Source organism: Haematobia irritans, chromosome 5, assembly GCF_050003625.1.
Source record: "Haematobia irritans isolate KBUSLIRL chromosome 5, ASM5000362v1, whole genome shotgun sequence".
Classification (NCBI taxonomy): domain Eukaryota; kingdom Metazoa; phylum Arthropoda; class Insecta; order Diptera; family Muscidae; genus Haematobia; species Haematobia irritans.
In genome coordinates this window covers 98,167,810-98,189,390 of record NC_134401.1, presented here as the reverse complement: position 1 = coordinate 98,189,390, position 21,581 = coordinate 98,167,810, and the positions used below count along the sequence as shown (strand labels likewise).

General features: G+C 32.2%; 2 protein-coding genes across 3 annotated transcripts in view; one reads left to right on the top strand and one right to left on the bottom strand.

The window, feature by feature from the left end:
- The window catches only part of fdl (beta acetylhexosaminidase fused lobes), a 245,327-nt gene that overhangs the window by 34,379 nt on the left and 189,367 nt on the right, over positions 1–21,581 (top strand). The window lies entirely within an intron of this gene.
- LOC142238051 (uncharacterized) lies at positions 3,792–10,455 on the bottom strand. Its single transcript, XM_075309563.1, has 2 exons — positions 10,357–10,455; positions 3,792–4,544 (listed from the first exon to the last, which is right to left on the bottom strand). The coding sequence occupies exons 1-2, from the start codon at positions 10,357–10,359 to the stop codon at positions 3,930–3,932; spliced, it is 618 nt and encodes a 205-aa protein (XP_075165678.1). The 5' UTR covers positions 10,360–10,455; the 3' UTR covers positions 3,792–3,929.

Genomic DNA, 21,581 nt, shown 5'->3' with positions numbered 1-21,581 from the left:
CTTTTGCGAAGTTTCCTTAACATTGCTTCAGATTTAAATGTTTCCCATATTTTTTTACTAACATTGTGTTCCACCCTAGTGCATTAGCCGACTTAAATTTTGAGTCTATAGATTTTGTAGAAGTCTATCAAATTCTGTCCAGATCGAGTGATATTTAAATGTATGTATTTGGGACAAACCTTTATATATAGCCCCCAATACATTTGACGGATGTGATATGGTATCGAAAATTTAGATCTACTAAGTGGTGCAGGGTATAATATAGTCGGCCCCGCGCGACTTTCTACTTTACTTACTTTTTTTTCCTAACATTGTGTTCCACCCCAGGGCATTAGCCGACTTAAATTTAATGTCTATAAAAATTGTGGAACATATTTGACGGATTTGGATATGGTATCGAAAATGTGGATCTACAAAGTGGTGCAGTGTATAATATAGTCGGCCCCGCCCGACTTTAGACTTTCCTTACTTGTTTTACTGGTCTAAGTTTTCAATTACAATCAAATTTTTAATTGTAAATCTGTTAGTGATATTTCTTTCTGTGTATGTAGCTTTACCTTAATTTTCTTGCAAATGCCCACAACTTTCACTAAGATTAACATTTGTCTTTGGTCTCTCTTATTATGTTAGACATTGTTTCCATCATCTTCATGACACACCATCTCTGGGGCTTAGTTAGTTTTTCTTTTGTCATGCAATTTTACAAGAAATCAATAAAAACCGTCACACACCATGTGCTGGCTACTACAAAAATAATCTGTGTCATATTAGCTAGCATGCAAAAAAAGAAAATCAGAGACAGAAGACGAGAATGTAACAGCATTGTTCAATACTATGTTAAATCGAATGGAAAATACGGTCATTTAACCAATATTGTCAAGGTCTTGTTGTAAATCACTCGAAATTTGATTTTGAAGCATTTAAATGATAACTTTGTATATAAATATGATGACACTCAAACATAAACTTTGGCAATGTGAAATGTAATATGTTTGTACAAAAATATTTATTAAAGCAAAGTCGACTATTGAAAACCTTTTTTTCGGAAGATTCAATTTCGATTCACTGAATTATCCTAATTTATTCAGATAATTGGTTGATAGTTTCGCTGCAAGTCGAGGATGCTCATGAGGAATGTGGAAATTTTTCTGTTCATACACACTGAAAAAAGCAAGCCCGGTTCCAAAGATTTTGTCTTTACTTTAAAAATTTTGGTATTGATTCCGAGCCAAAGAAGTGGAGAATACAAGTAAGGATTCTCTTTTAAATTTGGGGTTTGTGTACTTGACTCTAGGAAGCAAATTTTAATTTTTCGCTTTGTATACCCTCCACCATAGGATGGGAGTATATTAACTTTGTCATTCCGTTTGTAAGACATCGAAATATTGCTCAAAGACCCCATAAAGTATATATATTCTGGATCGTGGTGAAATTCTGAGTCGATCTGAGCATGTCCGCCCGTCCGTCCGTCTGTTGAAATCACGCTAACTTCCGAACGAAACAAGCTATCGACTTGAAACTTGGCACAAGTAGTTGTTATTGATGTAGGTCGGATGGTATTGCAAATGGGCCATATCGGTCCACGTTTACGTATAGCCCCCATATAAACGGACCCCCAAATTTGGCTTGCAGAGCCTCTAAGAGAAACAATTTTCATCCGATCCGGCTGAAATTTGGTACATGGTGTTAGTATATGGTCTCTAACAAGCATGCAAAAATTGGTCCATATCGGTCCATAATTATAACTACACTGAAAAAACAGTGAACCCACCAGGAAGAAAACTTTCGGTTAATTTTAGAAAATTTTGAATATTTGTAGAAAATTTTAAATAAACAGTATTACAAACGTTGGCATCACACCGATGTCGTAAAAATAAGTAAATATTTTTCGACAAATACAAGAAAATTTATTAGACATAACCAAGTTTTTTCACTTGTTAAAGAAAATTTTGTAGTTTGAAGAAAAAGCTTGGAGTTCAAAATTGCAAGAATGTCTTTAGTGACATACGAAGTTCATGATGGACGCATTTTTGGTAAAATTTACAATTTTAAAGAAATTCTGAACTATTTTGTGGAATACACAAATTTAGTTAATCTTTATGTTTCATTTGAGTATATTTTTTTCCTCGGGTTTAGTTAATTTAACTAACGTACACAAAAAATTATTGGAGTAAAGAAAACTTTCTCCAAACATAATATTTCTATGAACTAAAATAAAGTTAAATTGGCTTTAGTGAAATAGAGAGTTCACTTTTTTTGAGTGTATATAGCCCCCATATAAACTGATCACCAGATTTGACCTCCGGAGCCTCCGATCCGGCTGAAATTTGGTACATGGTGTCAACATTTGATCTCTAACAACCATGCAAAAAGTGGTCCACATCGGTCCATAATTATATATAGTCCCCATATAAACCGATCCCCCGATTTGGCTTGCGGAGCCTCTAAGAGAAGCAAATTTTATCCGATCGGGTTGAAATTTGGTACATGGTGTAAGTGTATGGTCTCTAACAATTATATATAGCCTATATGGGACCAATCCCCAGATTTGGCTTGCGGAGTCTCTAGGAGAAGCAAATTTAATCCGATCCGACTGAAATTTGGTACATGGTGTTAGTATATGGTCTCTAATGACCATGCAAAAATTGGTCCACATCGGTCTATAATTATATATAGCCCCCATATAAACCGATCACCAGATGTGACCTCCGGAGCCTCTTGAAAGACCAAAATTCATCTGATTCAGTTGAAATTTAGTAAGTGGTGTTAATATATGGCCTCAAACACCAATGCAAAAATAGGAGATTTGGTTTTGAAGCCACTTGGAGGAGCAAATTTCATCCGAGTCAGTTGAAATTTGGTACATTGTGCTAGTATATGGCCGTTAACAACCATGTCTAACTAGGTTCAATTGGTCTATAGTTATATATAGCCCTCAGATAAATATCATACAATCACACAAAAATTGGTCCATATCAAGTTCATAATTGTATATAGCCCCCATATAAGCGACCCCCATATTTCAATTCTGGCTCTCTACGTACCGTGCAAAAAGTCCATATCGATTCGTAATTATTTGTAGACTTACCTATACATACCTTTTTTGTCTAATATATGCCACGTATGGACTAACTCACAATTTAGAAAACGATGTTAAGAAGTTTTAAGATACCACAACCCAATTAATTCGATTGTGGATGACAGTCTTTCGTAGAAGTTTCTACGCAATCCGTGGTGGAGGGTACATAAGATTCGGCCTGGCCGAACTTACGGCCGTATATACTTGTTCAGCTTTTTTTTTTCTTCATATGCTATCAAAGTCCTTTAAAACAAAGTTAACGACCACTTTATTTTCCAAATGCAGACATGACTTTCAGTAGAAATTATGCTGTGTTTCAAGTAAAAAACGTCTTTAAAATAAAGTTTTGAAAAACATGTCCTATTTTTTGCTTTGTAGTAAAGATGCAAAAAGACAACAAATTTAAAGACAATTTCATAACTTTTAAAGAATTTTTCTGAATTATTAAAGTCAAGTTGACCTTACCCCAAAAAATTTTTCTTTCATGTTATGATACCCATTTGTAAGTCAAATCACTTAATTATAAGGCCAACACGACTTCATTGAAAAGTTTATCGACTTTTGGACAAAGAAAAAACTTTATATTAGAGAAACAGTAAAAGAAACAGTAAAAAAATTAACATTGTTTCATTGTTACTATTGAAGTGTTTTAGTTTACATTTGTTTTAAGGCTGATACAAAGAAAATAAAAAATCGGAAATAAAAGAATTAGTTTGTTTCAATAATGATGTTATTCGAATAAATTATTTTATTAATTCAAATCATTGTCAGTTACAGTTTAAAAAGTTTTTTTTTGTTGAATTGTGGCTAATTTTCTACATAAATTTAAACAATAAATCACAAGTGCTATCTACTGCTTCCTCCTAAGAATCTTGTCCATGTCATTGGTGATATCACATAAATTGTGGGGCAGAACACCTGCGTAATTTCCATAAAATTTCAAATCCGGTAATGCCGTACATAATATCTCAGCCATTTGAAGAGAATTTGTTCTAACAACTAAATGTAGGATAGTATCTCCAGAACCTAATACTTCCAGGCTAATTAACTCATCATCATCATTTTCATGACAAAACTTTAACATTACTCTGACAAGATCTTGCATATCATGAAGAACAGCTTCATGAAGTATAGTATGACCATTATTATTGTAAATTTGAAATATTCGTCTTAAATCTTGTTGTATGCCTTCTCTTAGTTTATGATGATTCGCTAAGAGAATCTTAAATATCTCAATGCACTCATGATTATATCCTTCAATAGCCGTATGTATGGGTGTCCTTCCTTCTATATCCTGTTCACAGATTTTTCCAAATTTGTAATTTTTCAATAGAGGTATTAACAGCTTATATAGATTGTGTGAACAAACATAATGCAGAATATTTTCTCGTCGAGAATTTCGTCCATAGCTTAACATACCACCATAGAATTTTTGTAGAGTTTTAGTCAGAACTTCTGTGGTAGTCTAGAAAAAAAAATTAGAAAAATGTAAAATTTTGTAATTCATGTTTAAGAAAATAATTTTGTAAAATTTATTGTCTATCTATACCGAAAAAATTTTTTTGTGAAAATTTTATTTCCTATAGAAAATTTTGTCAAAATTTTATTTCCTATAGAAAATTTAGTCAAACATTTTTTTCTATAGACAATTTACTCAAAATTGTATTTCCTATAGAAAATTTTGTCAAAATTTCATTTCTATAGAAAATTTTGTCAAAATTTTATTTCCTATAGAAAATTTTGTAAAAATTTTATATCCTATAGAAAATTTTGTAAATTTTTTCTTATGGAAATTTTTTTTAATTCTATAGAAAATGACAAAGTTTTATTTCTATAGAAAATTTTCTCAAAATTTTATTTCCTATCGAAAAATTTGTCAAAATTTAATTCCTTTAGAACATTTTGTCGAAATTTCATTTCTATAGAAAATTTTGTCAAAATTTTATTTCCTATAGAAAATTTTGTAAAAATTTTATTTCTACAGACAATTTAGTCAAACATTTTTTTCTATAGACAATTTACTCAAAATTGTATTTCCTGTAGAAAAATTTGTCAACATTTTATTTTCTATAGAAAATTTTGTCAAAATTTCCTTTCTATAGAAAATTTTGTTAAAATTTTATTTCCTATAGAAAATTTTGTGAAAATTTCCTTTCTATAGAAAATTTTGTCAAAATTTTATTTCCTATAAAAAATTTTGTCAAAATTTTATTTCTATCGAAAATTTTGTAAATTTTTTTTTATAGAAAAATTTTTTAATTCTGTAGAAAATGACAAAATTTTATTTATTATTGAAAATTTGCTCAAAATTTTATTTCCTATAGAAAATTTTGCCAAAATTTTATTTCCTATAGAAAATTTTGTCAAAATTTTATTTCCTATCGAAAATTTTGTCAAAATTTAATTCCTTTAGAATTTTTGTTGAAATTTCATTTCTATAGAAAATTTTGTCAAAATTTTATTTTCTATCGAAAATTTTGTCAAAATTTTATTTCTATAGAAAATGTTGTCAACATTTTATTTCTTTAGAAAATTTAGTCAAACATTTTTTTCTATAGAACATTTTCTCAAAATTTTATTTCCTATAGAAAATTTTGTAAAAATTATATTTCTATAGAAAATGCTGTAAAATTTTTTTATAAAAAAAAAATTTTAATTCTATAGCAAATGTTGTCAAAATTTTATTTCGATAGAAAATTTAGTCAAACATTTTCTTTGTATAGAAAATTTTATCAAAATTTTATTTCCTATCGAAAATTTCGCCAAAATTTAATTCCTTTAGAACATTTTGTCGAAATTTCATTTCTATAGAAAATTTTGTGAAGATTTTATTTCCTATAGAAAATTTTGTCAAAATTTTATTTCTATAGAATATTTAGTCAAACATTTTTTTGTATAGAATATTTCTCAAAATTTTATTTCCTATAGAAAATTTTGTAAAAATTATATTTTTATAGAAAATGCTGTAAAATTTTTTTATAGGAATTTTTTTTTAATTTTATAGAAAATGTCAAAATTTTATTTCCTATTGAAAATTTTGTCAAAATTTCATTTCTATAGAAAATTTTGTCAAAGTTTTATTTCCTATAGAAAATTTTGTGAAAATTTTATTTCCTATAGAAAATTTTGTCAAAATTTTATTTCTATAGAATATTTAGTCAGACATTTTTATCTATAGAAAATTTTCTCAAAATTTTATTTCCTATAGAAAATTTTGTCTAAATTTTATTTCCTATAGAAAATTTTGTCAAAATTGTATTTCCTATAGAAAAATTTGGCGAAATTTCATTTCTATAGAAAATTTTGTCAAAATTTTATTTCCTACAGAAAATGTTGTCAAAATTTTATTTCTTTAGAAAATAAAGTCAAACATTTTTTTCTATAGAAAATTTTGTAAAAATTATATTTCTATAGAAAATGCTGTAAAATTTTTATTTATAGGAAAAGTTTTTTAATTCTATAGAAAATGTTATCAAAATTTTATTTCTATAGAAAATTTAGTCAAACATTTTTTTCTATAGAAAATTTTGCCAAAATTTTATTTCCTATAGAAAATTTTGTCAAAATTTTATTTCCTATCGAAAAGTTTTGTCAAAATTTAATTCCCTTAGAACATTTTGTCGAAATTTCATTTCTATAGAAAATTTTGTCAAAATTTTATTTCCTATAGAAAATTTTGTAAAAATTATATTTCTATTGAAAATGCTGTTAAATTTTTTTTTATAGAAAAATTTTTTTAATTCTATAGAAAATGTTTGAAAAATTTTATTTCTATAGATAATTTAGTCAAACATTTTTTTCTATAGAAAATTTTGTCAAAATTTTATTTCCTATAGAAAATTTTCTCAAAAGTTTATTTCCTATAGAAAATTTTGTCAAAATTTCATTTCTATAGAAAATTTTGTCAAAATTTTATTTCCTATAGAAAATTTTGTGAAAATGTTATTTCCTATAGAAAATTTTGTCAAAATGTTATTTCTATAGAATATTTAGTCAAACATTTTTTTCTATAGAACATTTTCTCAAAATTTTATTTCTTATAGAAAATTTTGTAAAAATTATATTTCTATAGAAAATTTTGTAAAATTTTTTTATAGAAAAATTTTTTTAATTCTATAGAAAATGTCAAAATTTTATTTCCATAGAAAATTTAATCAAACATTTTTTTGTATAGAAAATTTTGTCAAAATTGTATTTCTATAGAAAATTTTGTCGAAATTTCATTTCTATAGAAAATTTTGTCGAAATTTCATTTCCTATCAAAAATTTTGTCGAAATTTCATTTCTATAGAAAATTTTGTAAAAATTTTATTTCCTATAGAAAATTTTGTGAAAATTTTATTTCCTATAGAAAATTTTGTCAAAATTTTATTTCCTATAGAAAATTTTTTCAAAATTTTATTTTCCTATCGAAAATTTTGTCAAAATTTTATTTGCTATAAAAAATTTTGTAAAAATTTAATTTCCGTAGAAAATGTCGTCAAAATTTTATTTCTATAGAAAATGTTGTCAAAATTTTATTTCTATAGAAAATTTAGTCAAACATTTTTTTCTATAGAAAATTTTCTCAAAATTTTATTTCTATAGAAAATTTTGTCAAAAATTTATTTCTATAGAAAGTTTTCTCAAAATTTTATTTCCTATAGAAAATTTTGTCAAAATTTTATTTCTATAGAAAATTTTCTCAAAATTTTATTTCCTATAGAAAGTTTTCTCAAAATTTTATTTCCTATAGAAAATTTTGTCAAAATTTTATTTCTATAGAAAATTTTGTCAAAAATTTATTTCTATAGAAAATTTTGTAAAATTTTTTGTTATAGAAAAATTTTTTAATTCTATAGAATTCTATAGAAAATTTAGTCAAACATTTTTTTCTATAGAAATTTTTCTCAAAATTTTATTTCCTATAGAATATTTTCTCAAAATTTTATTTCCTATAGAATATTTTCTCAAAATGTTATTTCCTATAAAAAATTTTCTGAAAATTTTATTTCCTATAGAAAATTTAGTCAAAATTTTATTTCTATAGAACATAATTCAAAATTCAAAGTTTTATTTCTATAGAAAATTTTATTTCACCAAGTCCATTGTCGGAATCTCTGAGCCAGCGATCGATAGTATCTTGAGTTCTCCGTCTTGTGCTGGTACGTATCGCGGCTAAGTTCTCTGCTGAAAATTTCAAACTCGAATTTATCTTCACACACAAAAAAATTTTTTTCTGATTCAATCACGAAATTAATTGATCCAATTAATTTTTTAATTGAAATGTCTTCAATCACAGTAATGATAGTATCAATTAAAAAATTAATTGACACTCAATTAAAAAATTAATTGATCCAATTAAATATTTAATTGATACTATTAATTTGTGTGATTGATTTTTATTTCAATTAAAAAATTTGTTGAATCAATTAAATTTTTAATTGAATATTTTCTAAAACTCAATTAAGATTTTAATTAGAAAAATTTTCGTGAAATTTTTTTCTGTGCATGCATATTAGACTTGGTGCTCTAATTCTGACATCAGAAGAGTTAGGTTAGGTTAGATTATGTGGCAGCCCGATATATCAGGCTCACTTAGACTATTCAGTCCATTGTGTTACCACAGTGGTGAACTTTTTTTCTTATCACTGAATGCTGCCCGATTCCATGTTAAGCTCAATGACAAAGGACCTCGTTTTTATAGCCGAGTTCGAACGGCGTTCCATATTGCGGTGAAACCACTTTGAGAAGCTTTGTAACTCTCAGAAATGTCACCAGCATTACTGAGAGGGGATAATCCACCGCTGAAAAACTGTTTGGTGTTTAGTCGAAACTCGGTTTGAACCCACGACCCTGTGTATGCAAGGCTGGCATACTAATCATTGCACCACGGTGGCGGTTGTAAAGCGTGAGGGGGCTAAATTGATGATGTCCTGGAATATTATCGCGGGAGCATGATCATGAAAAGAAGACCTAAGCTAACCTTCGCCCAAAATCTCTTTTTTTCGAATTGACGAAATCGAAAGATCGGTCAGCTAACGTAAACTTAACATCAGGTGACGGTAATGTGGGTATTTCATTCAGTGTATAAGATGTTGAATCATCAACGATGAGTAAGTTACCTTGGAGAGAATGTCAAAGTTCATAGGGCGGTGGGGAAGTTCCCCAGCTCCAATCGGTTATGTACGTACAGCAATCACACAATACGAGGCTTAAAACCTGAACTATAGAGATTGTAGATCTCTGGCACAAGCGAGATATGTCTCTTCTATTCTGAACACCATGGATTGTACCCCAAGTTTAACTTATCATCATGCTATAATACTTTTGTGCCATTTTTCCTTTGAGCCATTAAATGTCATACTTTTTACATTTTTGTGCTACCTTTTTGTCATATTATGGCAACTTTTGGTAATTTTCTGCTATATTGTGAATTATTGTTTTTGGAAATATACACGATGTTCTGGTTTACGAATTCGCAAAACGCAAATTTTTTATCTGTAAATAACTTCTGAACCACTTCATATTTTGCGAGGAAATTTATTCCATTTAATTTCCTTATCATTATGGTTCAGGAACTAGCGATAGAGGAAAAGTTTGCGTTTTCGTAAACCAGAACATGGGGGGTTCTGATCCAGACTCTTTCATTATTAAAAAATGCACTAATCGCTAATCGGTTTCACAAAAAATAATCGAATGTTTGTGAGAGTTTCTACCGTCTTATATATTGGGTAATGCGAGAATGACAACAGATGTGGTACATCGGAATATTCCTAATCGGACAATACTGAAACTATGTTCATTTCATAACCTCATTCGATAGCTTTCAGCGATGAAGACTGGTGTCAAACTCAAGGCTACACGACAAGCAATTACGCATTCATTGAAACTATGGAGATTGTTTCAAAACAAAGAAATTGTGTACCGTCCGAATTGAATACGAGAGACGCTGAAAGGCGATTCTTCACTTGTGAACATGTTGATAATACCCGCAAAAACATTAATTGGAAACACATTGTCTCTCCACTTGTTCCGATTTATGACTCATGACCTGGCTGATCAGCATTTTTGTTTTATTTTTTTTTTTTTTGAGGAAACCAAGAATTTGGTCGATTCATCAAAAGACAAGTCGTTTTTTGTCCGCGGTATCCGTATGTTACCACCAAGATTGGAAAAAGTAATGTGACTAGCGACGGGCAATACTTCGATTGATCCGTGAAATTTATTTCGGAAAAAAATATTTGAAAACAAATACTCGGTTTTTTGTGATCCCAAAAAGATGGCTTAAAATTTACCATTTTGTGTGTCTTCTTCAATAATATTTTTAAAATTTGATATTCAAATATTTTTATATTTCTCGTCTTTGTTTTGCCAACGATTTAATAGATACTAAATTCTTTTTTCCGCATAAAGCAATCTTTTATACAAAAGGTAGTCGCAAAAAATTTAAGGGCAAATACCTCGCTATTTTAAATTTGAATTTAAGTCTAAAATAAGTAGGTGAATTCCCATTGAACAACACAAAAGAAAAAAATGGAACTAATGCATAAGTTTACAGATGTAAACATGACTAAACATTTGCTAATAGAATTGCTATATCCTACACTGAAAAAAGTATTGTAGTGAGTCCAAAGATTTCATATCTTTAAAATACGAATGCACATTTTGCTTAGCGTAGAAGACGCATTTTTCTAATATAAAGTTTTTTTTTCTCGTCCAAAAGTCGATAAACTTTTCAATGAAGTCGTCTTGTCCTTATAATTAAGTGATTGGACTTAAAAATGGGTATCATAACATGAAAGCAAATATGTTTGGGCTAAGGTCAACTTGACTTTAATAATTCAGAAAAATTCTTTAAATTTAATGAAATTGTCTTTAAATTTGTTGTCTTTTTGCATCTTGACTACAAAGCAAAAAATCGTTCAAAAATAGGACATGTTTTTCAAAACTTTGTTTTAAAGAAGTTTTTTACTTCAAACATAGCATAATTTCTACTGGAAGTCGTGCCTGAATTTGGAAAATAAAGTTGTCGTAAACTTCTTTTTAAAGGACTTTGATAGCATATGAAACAAAAAAGGTGAAAAAATCGAAGAATTAAAAAGCCTAACAGGTTGGCTGATAAGTCACCGGTCTAACAAAGAAAAACACATTTTTATACCCTTCACCACTACTGTGGTACAGGGTATAATAAGTTGTGCATTTGTATGTAACGCCAAGAAGGAAAAGTCTGAGACCCATCGTTTAGTATACCGATCGTCTTAGAATTAAATTCTGAGTCGATTTAGCGATGTCCGTCTGTCTGTCTGTCCGTCTGTCTGTCTGTCTGTCTGTCTGTCTGTCCGTCTGTCTGTCTGTTGGTGTATTTTTGTGTGCAAAGTACAGCTCGCAGTTTTAGTCCGATTGTCCTAAAATTTGGTGTAGGGTCCTGTTTCGGCTCAAAGACGATCCCTATTGATTTCGGAAAAAATCGGTTCAGATTTAGATATAGCTGCCATATATATTTTTCACCGATCTGGTCATAATTGGCGTGTATATCAACCGATCTTCCTCAAATTCCGTACATCCGAATATTTTATGGGTCTCGAAAAACTTGCAAAATACCAGCCAAATCGGTTCAGATTTAGATATAGCTCTCATATATAGCTTTCGTCCGATTTACACTCATTTGCCCAAAGAGGCCAATTTTTTACTCCGATTTGGTTGAAAATTTGCACAGGGAGTAGAATTAGCATTGTAACTATGCGTGCCAAATTTGGTTGAAATCGGTTCAGATTTGGATATATCTCCCATATATAGCTTTCGCCCGATTTACACTCATATGACCACAGAGGCCAATTTTTAACTCCGATTTAGTTGAAATTTTGCACAGGGAGTAGAATTAGCATTGAAACTATGCGTGCCAAATTTAGTTGAAATCGGTTCAGATTTGGATATATCTCCCATATATAGCTTTCGCCCGATTTACACTCATATGACCACAGAGGCCAATTTTTAACTCCGATTTAGTTGAAATTTTGCACAGAGAGTAGAATTAGCATTGTTGCTATGCGTGCCAAATTTGGTTGAAATCGGTTCAGATTTAGATATAGCTCCCATATATATGTTTTTCTGATTTCGACAAAAATGGTCAAAATACCAACAATTTCCTTGTAAAATTGCCACTGCTTAGTCGAAAAGTTGTAAAAATGACTCTAATTTTCCTAAACTACTAATACATATATATTGAGCGATAAATCATAAATATAATTTTGCGAAGTTTCCTTAAAATTGCTTCAGATTTAAATGTTTCCCATATTTATACCCTTCACCACTGCTGTGGTACAGGTTATAATAAGTTTGTGCATTTGTATGTAACGCCAAGAAATAGTGGTCATAGACCCATCTTTTAGTATACCGATCGGCTTAGAATTATATTCTGAGTCGATTTAGCGATGTCCGACGGTCTGTCTGTCTGTCCGTCCGTCCGTCTGTCTGTATATGTAATTTTGTGCACAAAGTACAGCTCGTCCTCAAATTTGGCATAGGCCGTTCCTTGGGACAGAAACAATCGCTATTGGTTTTTTAAAAAATCGGTTCAGATTTAGATATAGCTGCCATATATTTATACCCGATTTGGTCATAGTTAGCGTGTTTATCAACCGATTTTCTTGAAATACCGTACATCCAAATATTTTATGAATCTCGAAAATCTTGCAAAATATCAGCTAAATCGGTTCAGATGTAGATATAGCTCCCATATATATCTTTCGTCCGATTTGAACTTATATAGCCACAAAAGCCAGGGTTTTGCCGGGATTTGCTTCAAATTTTGCTCAAGGGGTACGTTTAATAGTATCGATTTTAACAAAATTTGACACACTTAAATTTTGTTAAAATCGGTTCAGATTTAGATATAGCTCACATATATATCTTTCGCCCGATTTGGACTTATATGGTCTCAAAAGCCAGAGTTTTGCCCTGACTTACTTCAAATTTTGCACAAGGAGTACATTTAGTAGTATCGGTAATTGTGCCAAATTTGGTTGAAATCGGTTCAGATTTAGATATGGCTCCCATATATATTTTCCGTCCGATTTGCACTCATATGACCAGGGAGGCCAAAGTTATACTCCCATTTACGTGAAATTTCGCATAGATAGCAGAATTATTATTCTAACTATACATGTCAAATTTAGTCAAAATGGGTTCAGATTATATATAGCTCCCATATATACGTAAACCAGAGTTGGGGAAATATGGTAGACTGCTACACATTTTAGACCCATTTTCAATGGAAGTTTCCTCCAATTAACTGGATAGCATTAGCCGATTTAAATTTTAATTCTAGAGATTTTGTAGAAGTAAAAAATTGTCCCCTTTATATAGCTTCCAGCAAATGTGAAGTAGTTGAGATGGTAACACAAATTTTGGCCGACATAGGGGTGAAGGGTATAATATAGTCGGCCCCGCCCGACTTTAGACTTTACTTACTTGTTTTTTACTAAAATTGTGTTCCACCCTAGTGCATTAGTCAACTTAAATTTTGAGTCTATAGATTTTGTAAAAGTCTATCAAATTCTGTCCAGATCGAGTGATATTTAAATGTATGTATTTGGGACAAACCTTTATATATAGCACCAAACACATTTGACGGATGTGATATGGTAACGAAAATTTAGATCTACAAAGTGGTGCAGGGTATAATATAGTCGGCCCCGCCCGACTTTAGACTTTGCTTACTTGTTTTGTCAAAATTCGTTTTTCGAAGCGGAGAATACAAGTAAGGATACTTTTAAGACACAATTCTCTTTTAAATTTAGGTTTTGTGTACTTGCTTCTAGGAAGCAAATTTTAAGTTTTCGCTTTCTCAGTTTTTTTTCTTTATATGCTATCAAAGTCCTTTAACAACGAGTTAACGGCAACTTTATTTTCCAAATTAGGACTCGATTTCTAGTAGAAATTATGCTATGTTTTCTTTAAAATAAAGTTTTGAAAAATATGTCCTACATTTGAACGATTTTTTGCTTTGTAGTCAAGATGCAAAAAGACAACAAATTTAAAGACAATTTCATTAAATTTAAAGAATTTTTCTGAATTATTAAAGTCAAGTTGACCTTAGCCTATAATTTTTTTCTTTCATGTTAAGATACCCATTTTTAAGTCAAATCACTTAATTATAAGGACAATACGACTTCATTGAAAAGTTTATCGACTTTTGGACAAGGAAAATAACTTTATTTTAGAGAAATGCGTCTTCTATGCTAAGTAAAATTTGTATTCGTATTTTAAAGACATGAAATCTTTGACCTCAAGACAATATTTTTTTCAGTGTAGTCACTGTTGATGGTTTTTCCCTTCTCAAGATAATCGATAAAAATTATTCCATGCACATCCCAAAAAGCAGAGGTCATTACTTTGCCAGCGGACTTTTGCGTCTCTCCACGCTTCGGAGACGGCTCACCGGTCGCTGTCCACTCAGCCGACTGTCGATTGAACTCAGGAGTGTAGTGATGGAGCCCTATTTCATCCATTGTCACATATTGACGGAAAAACTCGGGTGTATTACGAGTTAACAGCTGCAAAAACCGCTCAGAATCATCAACACGTTGTTGTTTTTGGTCAAATGTGAGCTAGCGCGGCACCCATTTTGCACAGAGCTTCCGCATATCGAAATATTGATGAATGATATGACCAACACATTCCTTTGCTATCTTTAAGGCCTCTGCTATCTCGATCAACTTCATTTTACGGTCATTCAAAATCATTTTGTGGATTTTTTTGATGTTTTCACCACGCTTGAATTTTGCATACCAATCAATTATTGTTGATTTCTCAGGGGCAGAGTCCGGAAACTCATTATCAAGCCAAGTTTTTGCTTCCACCGAGTTTTTTCCCTTCAGAAAACAGTATTTTATCAAAACACGAAATTCCTTTTTTTCCATTTTTTCACAATAACAAAAGTTGCTTCACAAAAGACGCTCTATCTCACAAACAAATTGACTTACAGACGTCAAATTTTGACACGAATCATTTGAAGGTTGATACTATATAAAAACAAGTATATACAGCACTAAGTTCGGCCGGGCCGAATCTTAACTACCCATCATCAACATCTCTTGTGAGTGTGCAAGAAAATTATAAAATAATGTCTTGATTTGAAATCTTAAATCTGTAGAAGTAAAATCTGGAAATTTTACATTGAGTTTCAAGCAATTTTCATGATCAGTGCGCCTTCTACACCCTCAAGAAGTGAAGTCGGTCTATATGGAGGCATTACCAAATGGGCCGATAAAAACTTAATCCGATACACGTTTTTGTGAGCCTAAAATACCAGAATATTTACAATTTCAGGCAAATCAGATAAAAACTACGGTTTCTAGAAACGCAAGGAATTAAATCGCGAGATCGTTCTTATGGGGGCTATACTAAAATATGGACCGATACTCACCGTTTTCGGCACACCTCTTTATGACCCGAAAATACCTCTAGATTTCCAATTTCAGGCAAATAGGATAAAAACTTCGGATTCTAGAAGCCCAAGAAGTAAAATCGGGAAATCGGTCTATATGGGGGCTACACCAAAATATGGACCGATACTCACCATTTTCGGCACACCTCTTTATGGTCCTAAAATAGCTCTAGATTTCCAATTTCAGGCAAATTGGATAAAAACTAGGATTTCTATAAGCCCAAGACCCCAAATCGGGAGGTCGGTTTATATTGGGAATTTATCAAAACCTGGACCGATATAGCCCATCTTCGAACTTGACCTGCCTGCAGACAAAAGACGAGTTTGTGCAAAATTTCAGCACGATTGCTTCATTATTGAAGACTGTAGCGTGATTACAACAGACAGACAGACAGACGGACAGACGGACATCGTTATATCGTCTTAGAATTTCTTCCTGATCAAGAATATATATACTTTATATAGTCGGAAATCGATATTTCGATGTGTTACAAACGGAATGACAAACTTATTATACCCCCGTCACCATTCTATGGTGGTGGGTATAATAATATGTATTTAATATTAGCGACGCCATCTATGTGTCAGAACGGGTACTTATCAGCCAACCTGTTAAATTTAAAAGAGAATTGTGTCTTAAAAGTATCCTTACTTGTACTCTCCGCTTCTTTGACCCGGAATCAATACCAATATTGTAAAAGTAAATACAAAATCTTTGGAACAGGGCATGCTTTTTTTTCAGTGTACGCCGACAGAAAAAAAACTATTTTTATACCCTCCACCATAGGATGGGGGGGTATATTAACTTTGTCATTCCGTTTGTAACACATCAAAATATTGCTCAAAGATCCCATAAAAGATATATATTTTGGGTCGTGATGAAATTCTGAGTCGATCTAAGCATGTCCATCCGTCTGTTGAAATCACGCTAACTTCCGAACGAAACAAGCTATCGACGTGAAACTTGGCACAAGTAGTTGTTATTAATGTAGGTCGGATGGTATTGCAAACGGGCTATATCGGTTCACTTTTTTCTATAGCCCCCATATAAACCGATCCCCAGATTTGGCTTGCGGAGCCTCTAAGAGAAGCATATTTCATCCGATCCGGCTGAAATTCGGTACATGGTGTTGGTATATGGACACTAACAACCATGCAAAAATTGGTCCACATCGGTCCATAATTATATATAGCCCCCATATAAACCGATCCCCAGATTTGACCGCCGGAGCCTCTTGAAGGAGGAAAATTCATCCGATCCGGTTGGAATTTGGTACTAGTTAGCTAGTATATGGCGATAAAAAACCATGCCAAAATTGATCCGTATCGATCTATAGTTATAAAAAGCCTCCAGATAAACCGATCCCCAATCACAGAAAAATCACGATTGCCACTCGAGCCAAAAATTTTATTGTTGTAGAAAATTTTGTCAAAATTTTATATTTCTATAGAAAATTTTGTCAAAATTTTGTTTCTATAGACAATTTTGTTAGAATTTTATTTCTGTTGAAAATTTTGTCAAAATGTTATTTCTATAAAAAATTTATGAAGCACCCTTTTAGTTGGAGAGGAATATTGTGCAAAATCTTCCAAAACATCAAGAATTCTACCAAACAGTAAAAAATCTGCCATTTTTGTATATAGCCCCATATAAAGCGACCCCCATATTTCAATTCTGGCTCTGTAGTTACCGCACAAAAGTTCATGTCGGTTCGTTATTATTTCTTCTGAAACAATAAACACAGCATTTGAGTCTAAGCAGTACTGTACTGCAGCATTTTTGGATATATCCCAAGCCTTTGATAAAGTTTGGCATGATGGACTTCTTTACAAAATCAAAAAACTTTTACCAATAAACTTTTACTTGTTCATTAAGTCATACACGCAGAGAAGGAATATGATCACCTCAAACATGTTTCAAGAGCAAAATGTTATTTTTGTATAGTGACCATGTAACATGTTTGTCACTAAAATGTTATTTTCTCGTCAAATATAACCTACTTACCGAAATCAGATACATGATTACGAAAACCATGTAACTTGGTTACCACTCAAAAATAACATTTTTCTCTTAAAACATGTTTGAGGTGATCATATTCCTTCTCTGGGTGTATATATCAGGACGAAATTTCTTCGTCCAAGAAAATGGTGAAATGAGCCAATTGAAAAACATACGTGCAGGTGTACCTCAAGGAAGCGTACTTGGCCCTTTATTATATGTTCTTTTTACTGCAGACCTCCCAGTATCTCAAACGGTCTTGATAAGTACTTTCGCTGATGATACAGCAGTAATGGCTGTAAATAAAACTGTAAATGGAGCTAGTGATATCCTTCAAAACTGTTTAAATTCGTTATCATCATGGCTTTTGAAATGGCGTATAAGATCTAACGAAACAAAATCAATTCAAGTGACTTTCAGTTTCAAGAAAGGTACATCTCCGCCGGTGTACATGAATCAAATCCAAATTCCTCAGCAAATTGAAGCAAAGTATCTAGGAATTTATATTGACAGAAAGTTGACTTGGAAAAAACATATTGAGACTAAAAGAAAAGCACTAACCATCCAGTCAAACAGAATGAAATTTCTAATTGGCCGCCACTCGAAACTTTCTCTAGAGAATAAGCTTCTAATCTACAAATGTATTATAAAGCCTATATGGACGTATGGAATTCATTCAACAATTTCAATCAAAAACATTGCGACAAATCGCCACTGCTCCAACCTATATAACTAACCAACGACTACACAAGGATCTAAATATTCCCACAATAAAAGAGGAGATTACGGCTCAAATAACAGCATAGAAATCCAGAATTGAAGCCCATCTAAATCCATTAGCGTCAATTCTAATGACCAACTCTGAAACCTTTAGGAGACACAAACGCAGAGCACCGCAAGATTTAATATAATTATCAATATAGCATAAACTCCACTAAGTCATTAAATGCTTGAAAATTGTTTACAATATGGATTTGCCAATGGGATTTGTTTGAATATGGATTTGCCAATGGGTAAATGCCATTAATTATTTAGAATAATGCCTTAAATAATGTAAATATCTAGATAAGATAAATAGCATTAATAAATAATAATTAAAAAACAAAAAAAAAAAAAAAATATTTCTTCCCTATATATACGGTATATATAGGGAACTGAATATATACGTATTTAATCGACCTTTCTGTTGTCTACTATGTTATATATCACGCACGGACTAACTTACAACTTATGTTATTTGCAACACCCAAATGAAGACGAGATAGTCACATGGTATCGTTGGCAATGCATCACTTCCCTGGAAATCAGACGGTTGAACCATGTTCTGGCGGTGTAACAGAGGCTCAGCGGTCATTTCCTAACGAGGAAATTGTGTCGGAATCTAGAATAAAATGGGCTTTAAATAGCTTTGGACCATTCAAATCCCCCGAACCTGATGGAATTACTCCGGTGGAATTACAAGCAGTGGCTGAAAGAATTATCCCCTGGTTGACGGTGATATATAAACGATGTGTAAACTTAGCATATATTCCAAGAAAAGCCTCTCACTCGAGTACGAAGGATTTCCGACCAATCAGCTTATCATCATTCCTACTTAAGATCCTGGAGAGGATGATAGACATGTATCTTAGAACTAGCGTGGATTCAAGTTTGCTCTCGAAACGACAGCATGCATACTCGAAGGGCAGGTCTACTGAGACCGCATTACATGAACTAGTCAGCTTTATTGAAAGCTCACTATCTGTCAAAGAATACACAATCGTGGCGTTTCTAGACATCGAAGGGGCGTTCGATAATGTCCATCCGAGCTCGATATTAAATGGACTGACAACTCTGAATGTTTATCCATGTATACTCAGGCTGTTAGACGAACTGCTAATGAAGATACGTATTTCAGCCACACTAGGACAAGCAAACATACAAAGGTATGTGAACAGAGGCACTCCCCAAGGAGGAGTTCTATCACCTCTTCTTTGGAATGTTGCTATAAATAACCTTCTGGTTACCCTATAAAAAGAAAGGATAAAAGTGGTGGCATACGCAGATGATGTGGCTCTAGCAGTCAGGGGAAAATTTCCATCCACAATCAGAGATATTATTCAGAGGGCCCTCCGGATGACTGAGAAATGGGTGAAAGACAATGGTCTTGGGGTAAATCCTGCAAAGACAGAACTAGTCATGTACTGCAAAGATTGCAAAACTCCCACGGTTAGGCCCATTTCCTTAGGGGGTATTGAAATTCCCTTTGGTGAGTGTGCAAAATACCTTGGCGTTATTTTGGACAGGAGGCTGAACTTGAAGCTTAATAGTGAAGAAAGGACGAGAAAAGCAACGGTAGCTTTGTACTCGTGCAAAAAGGCAATAGGAAAAAAGTGGGGACTAAAACCAAAAATTGTACATTGGCTATACACGGCAGTGGTTAGACCTATAATGCTATATGGTGTTGTAGTCTGGTGGCCGGCACTTCACCAGCCGACAAGTTTAGACAAAGTTCAGCGTATGGCGTGCTTGTGTATCTCAGGTGCATTCAGCAAGACAGGAACAAACTCCCTTAATGTCATACTGCATCTATTGCCTTTAGACATTTTGGCCAAACAGTCAGCTGCAACAACGGCCGTGCGCTTGCGCGAGCTATCGCTGTGGTCGGAAAAAATGTACGGTCATAGTTCGGTCCTCAAAGTAATGCCAGATGTGCCTAACGTAGTGGATTACACCCTGGCAAAACCACTTTTCGACAAAAAGTTTCAAACTCTAATTCCCAACAGTGAGGCGTGGTGTACACAGACCCCGGGGAATAAAAGATGTATAGATTTCTATACTGATGGCTCCAAATTGAATGGACAAGTGGGGTTCGGAGTATATTCTAAAGATCTGGAAATTCGAATAGCGAAAAGATTACCTAATCACTGTAGTGTTTTTCAGGCTGAAATATTAGCAATAAGAGAGGTGGCGAATTGGCTGAGAAGTAATGTTCCAAAAAATGTGGACATTAATATATACTCAGACAGTCAACCTGCAATAAAATCCTTGGACTCTGTGTTCCTCAACTAGAAAACGGCCATAGACTGCCGCAAATCTATCAACGAGATGGCTGAGCAGTACAATATTCACCTAATATGGGTGCCTGGCCATAGGAACATACCGGAGAACTGCGAAGCAGATATGTTAGCAAGGCTACACGGATGAAAAAGACTGTTTTTCATATGTTTGGCTATAAACATTATATGTTTGGAACACAAATTTTTAAACACAATATTTTTGAGTGCAAGCAAATAATGTTCATAAACTAGCATAACATGTTTGGGACATATATGTTAATATGTTAGAACATATTATGTTTGGGACATAAAATGTTTGTAAATATAATATGCTTGGATGCAAACATATATTAATTTAGAAATAGCCTATAAACATAAATGTGTTTAGTAGCTTGGAGCGCTATTTAACAGGAAGCGATATTGAATTAAGTTGGTGGTTGTTGCTTGTTATTACAAAATTAACATTTTATTTTTCCTTGGGCAATTGATCAGCTACTTCTTTGATCCTTACAAACTGTGTGGTCCGCTGTTCGAATCCCCGTCCAGCAAAAGGTAAAATTAAAATAAAAAAAATCATACAATTGAATAATTTCTTCTACAATGTTTGTATTACAGAAAAAGGTGCTAAGAACTAAAAAATCTCGTGGAAGTGAGAAAGATGTGGGGGCAGAAAGAAAATTTTGAGCATTCAGGTCGAAAACCTATGTTGTTAGCACCTATATTACCTGTTTTTTTTCATAATTCATTATGATTGTAAATATATAAATAAATAAATAAAATTTTGAGCACAATATTGTTTGGGAGAATTTTTTTTGAGCATATAATATTTTTGGGTGCAAAATGCTTCCAAACATATTATATGTTCACATAATAACATATTGTTTTTTGGAAGACAACATTATTGAATTTGGATGCAAAAATACAAAATGTTTGGAACTTAGACTACCCAAACATATATTGTTTAGACCAATAGCTTTCAAACATATTATATATTGGAAGAGATCAAACATATAAATGTTTGGGCAATACCCAAAA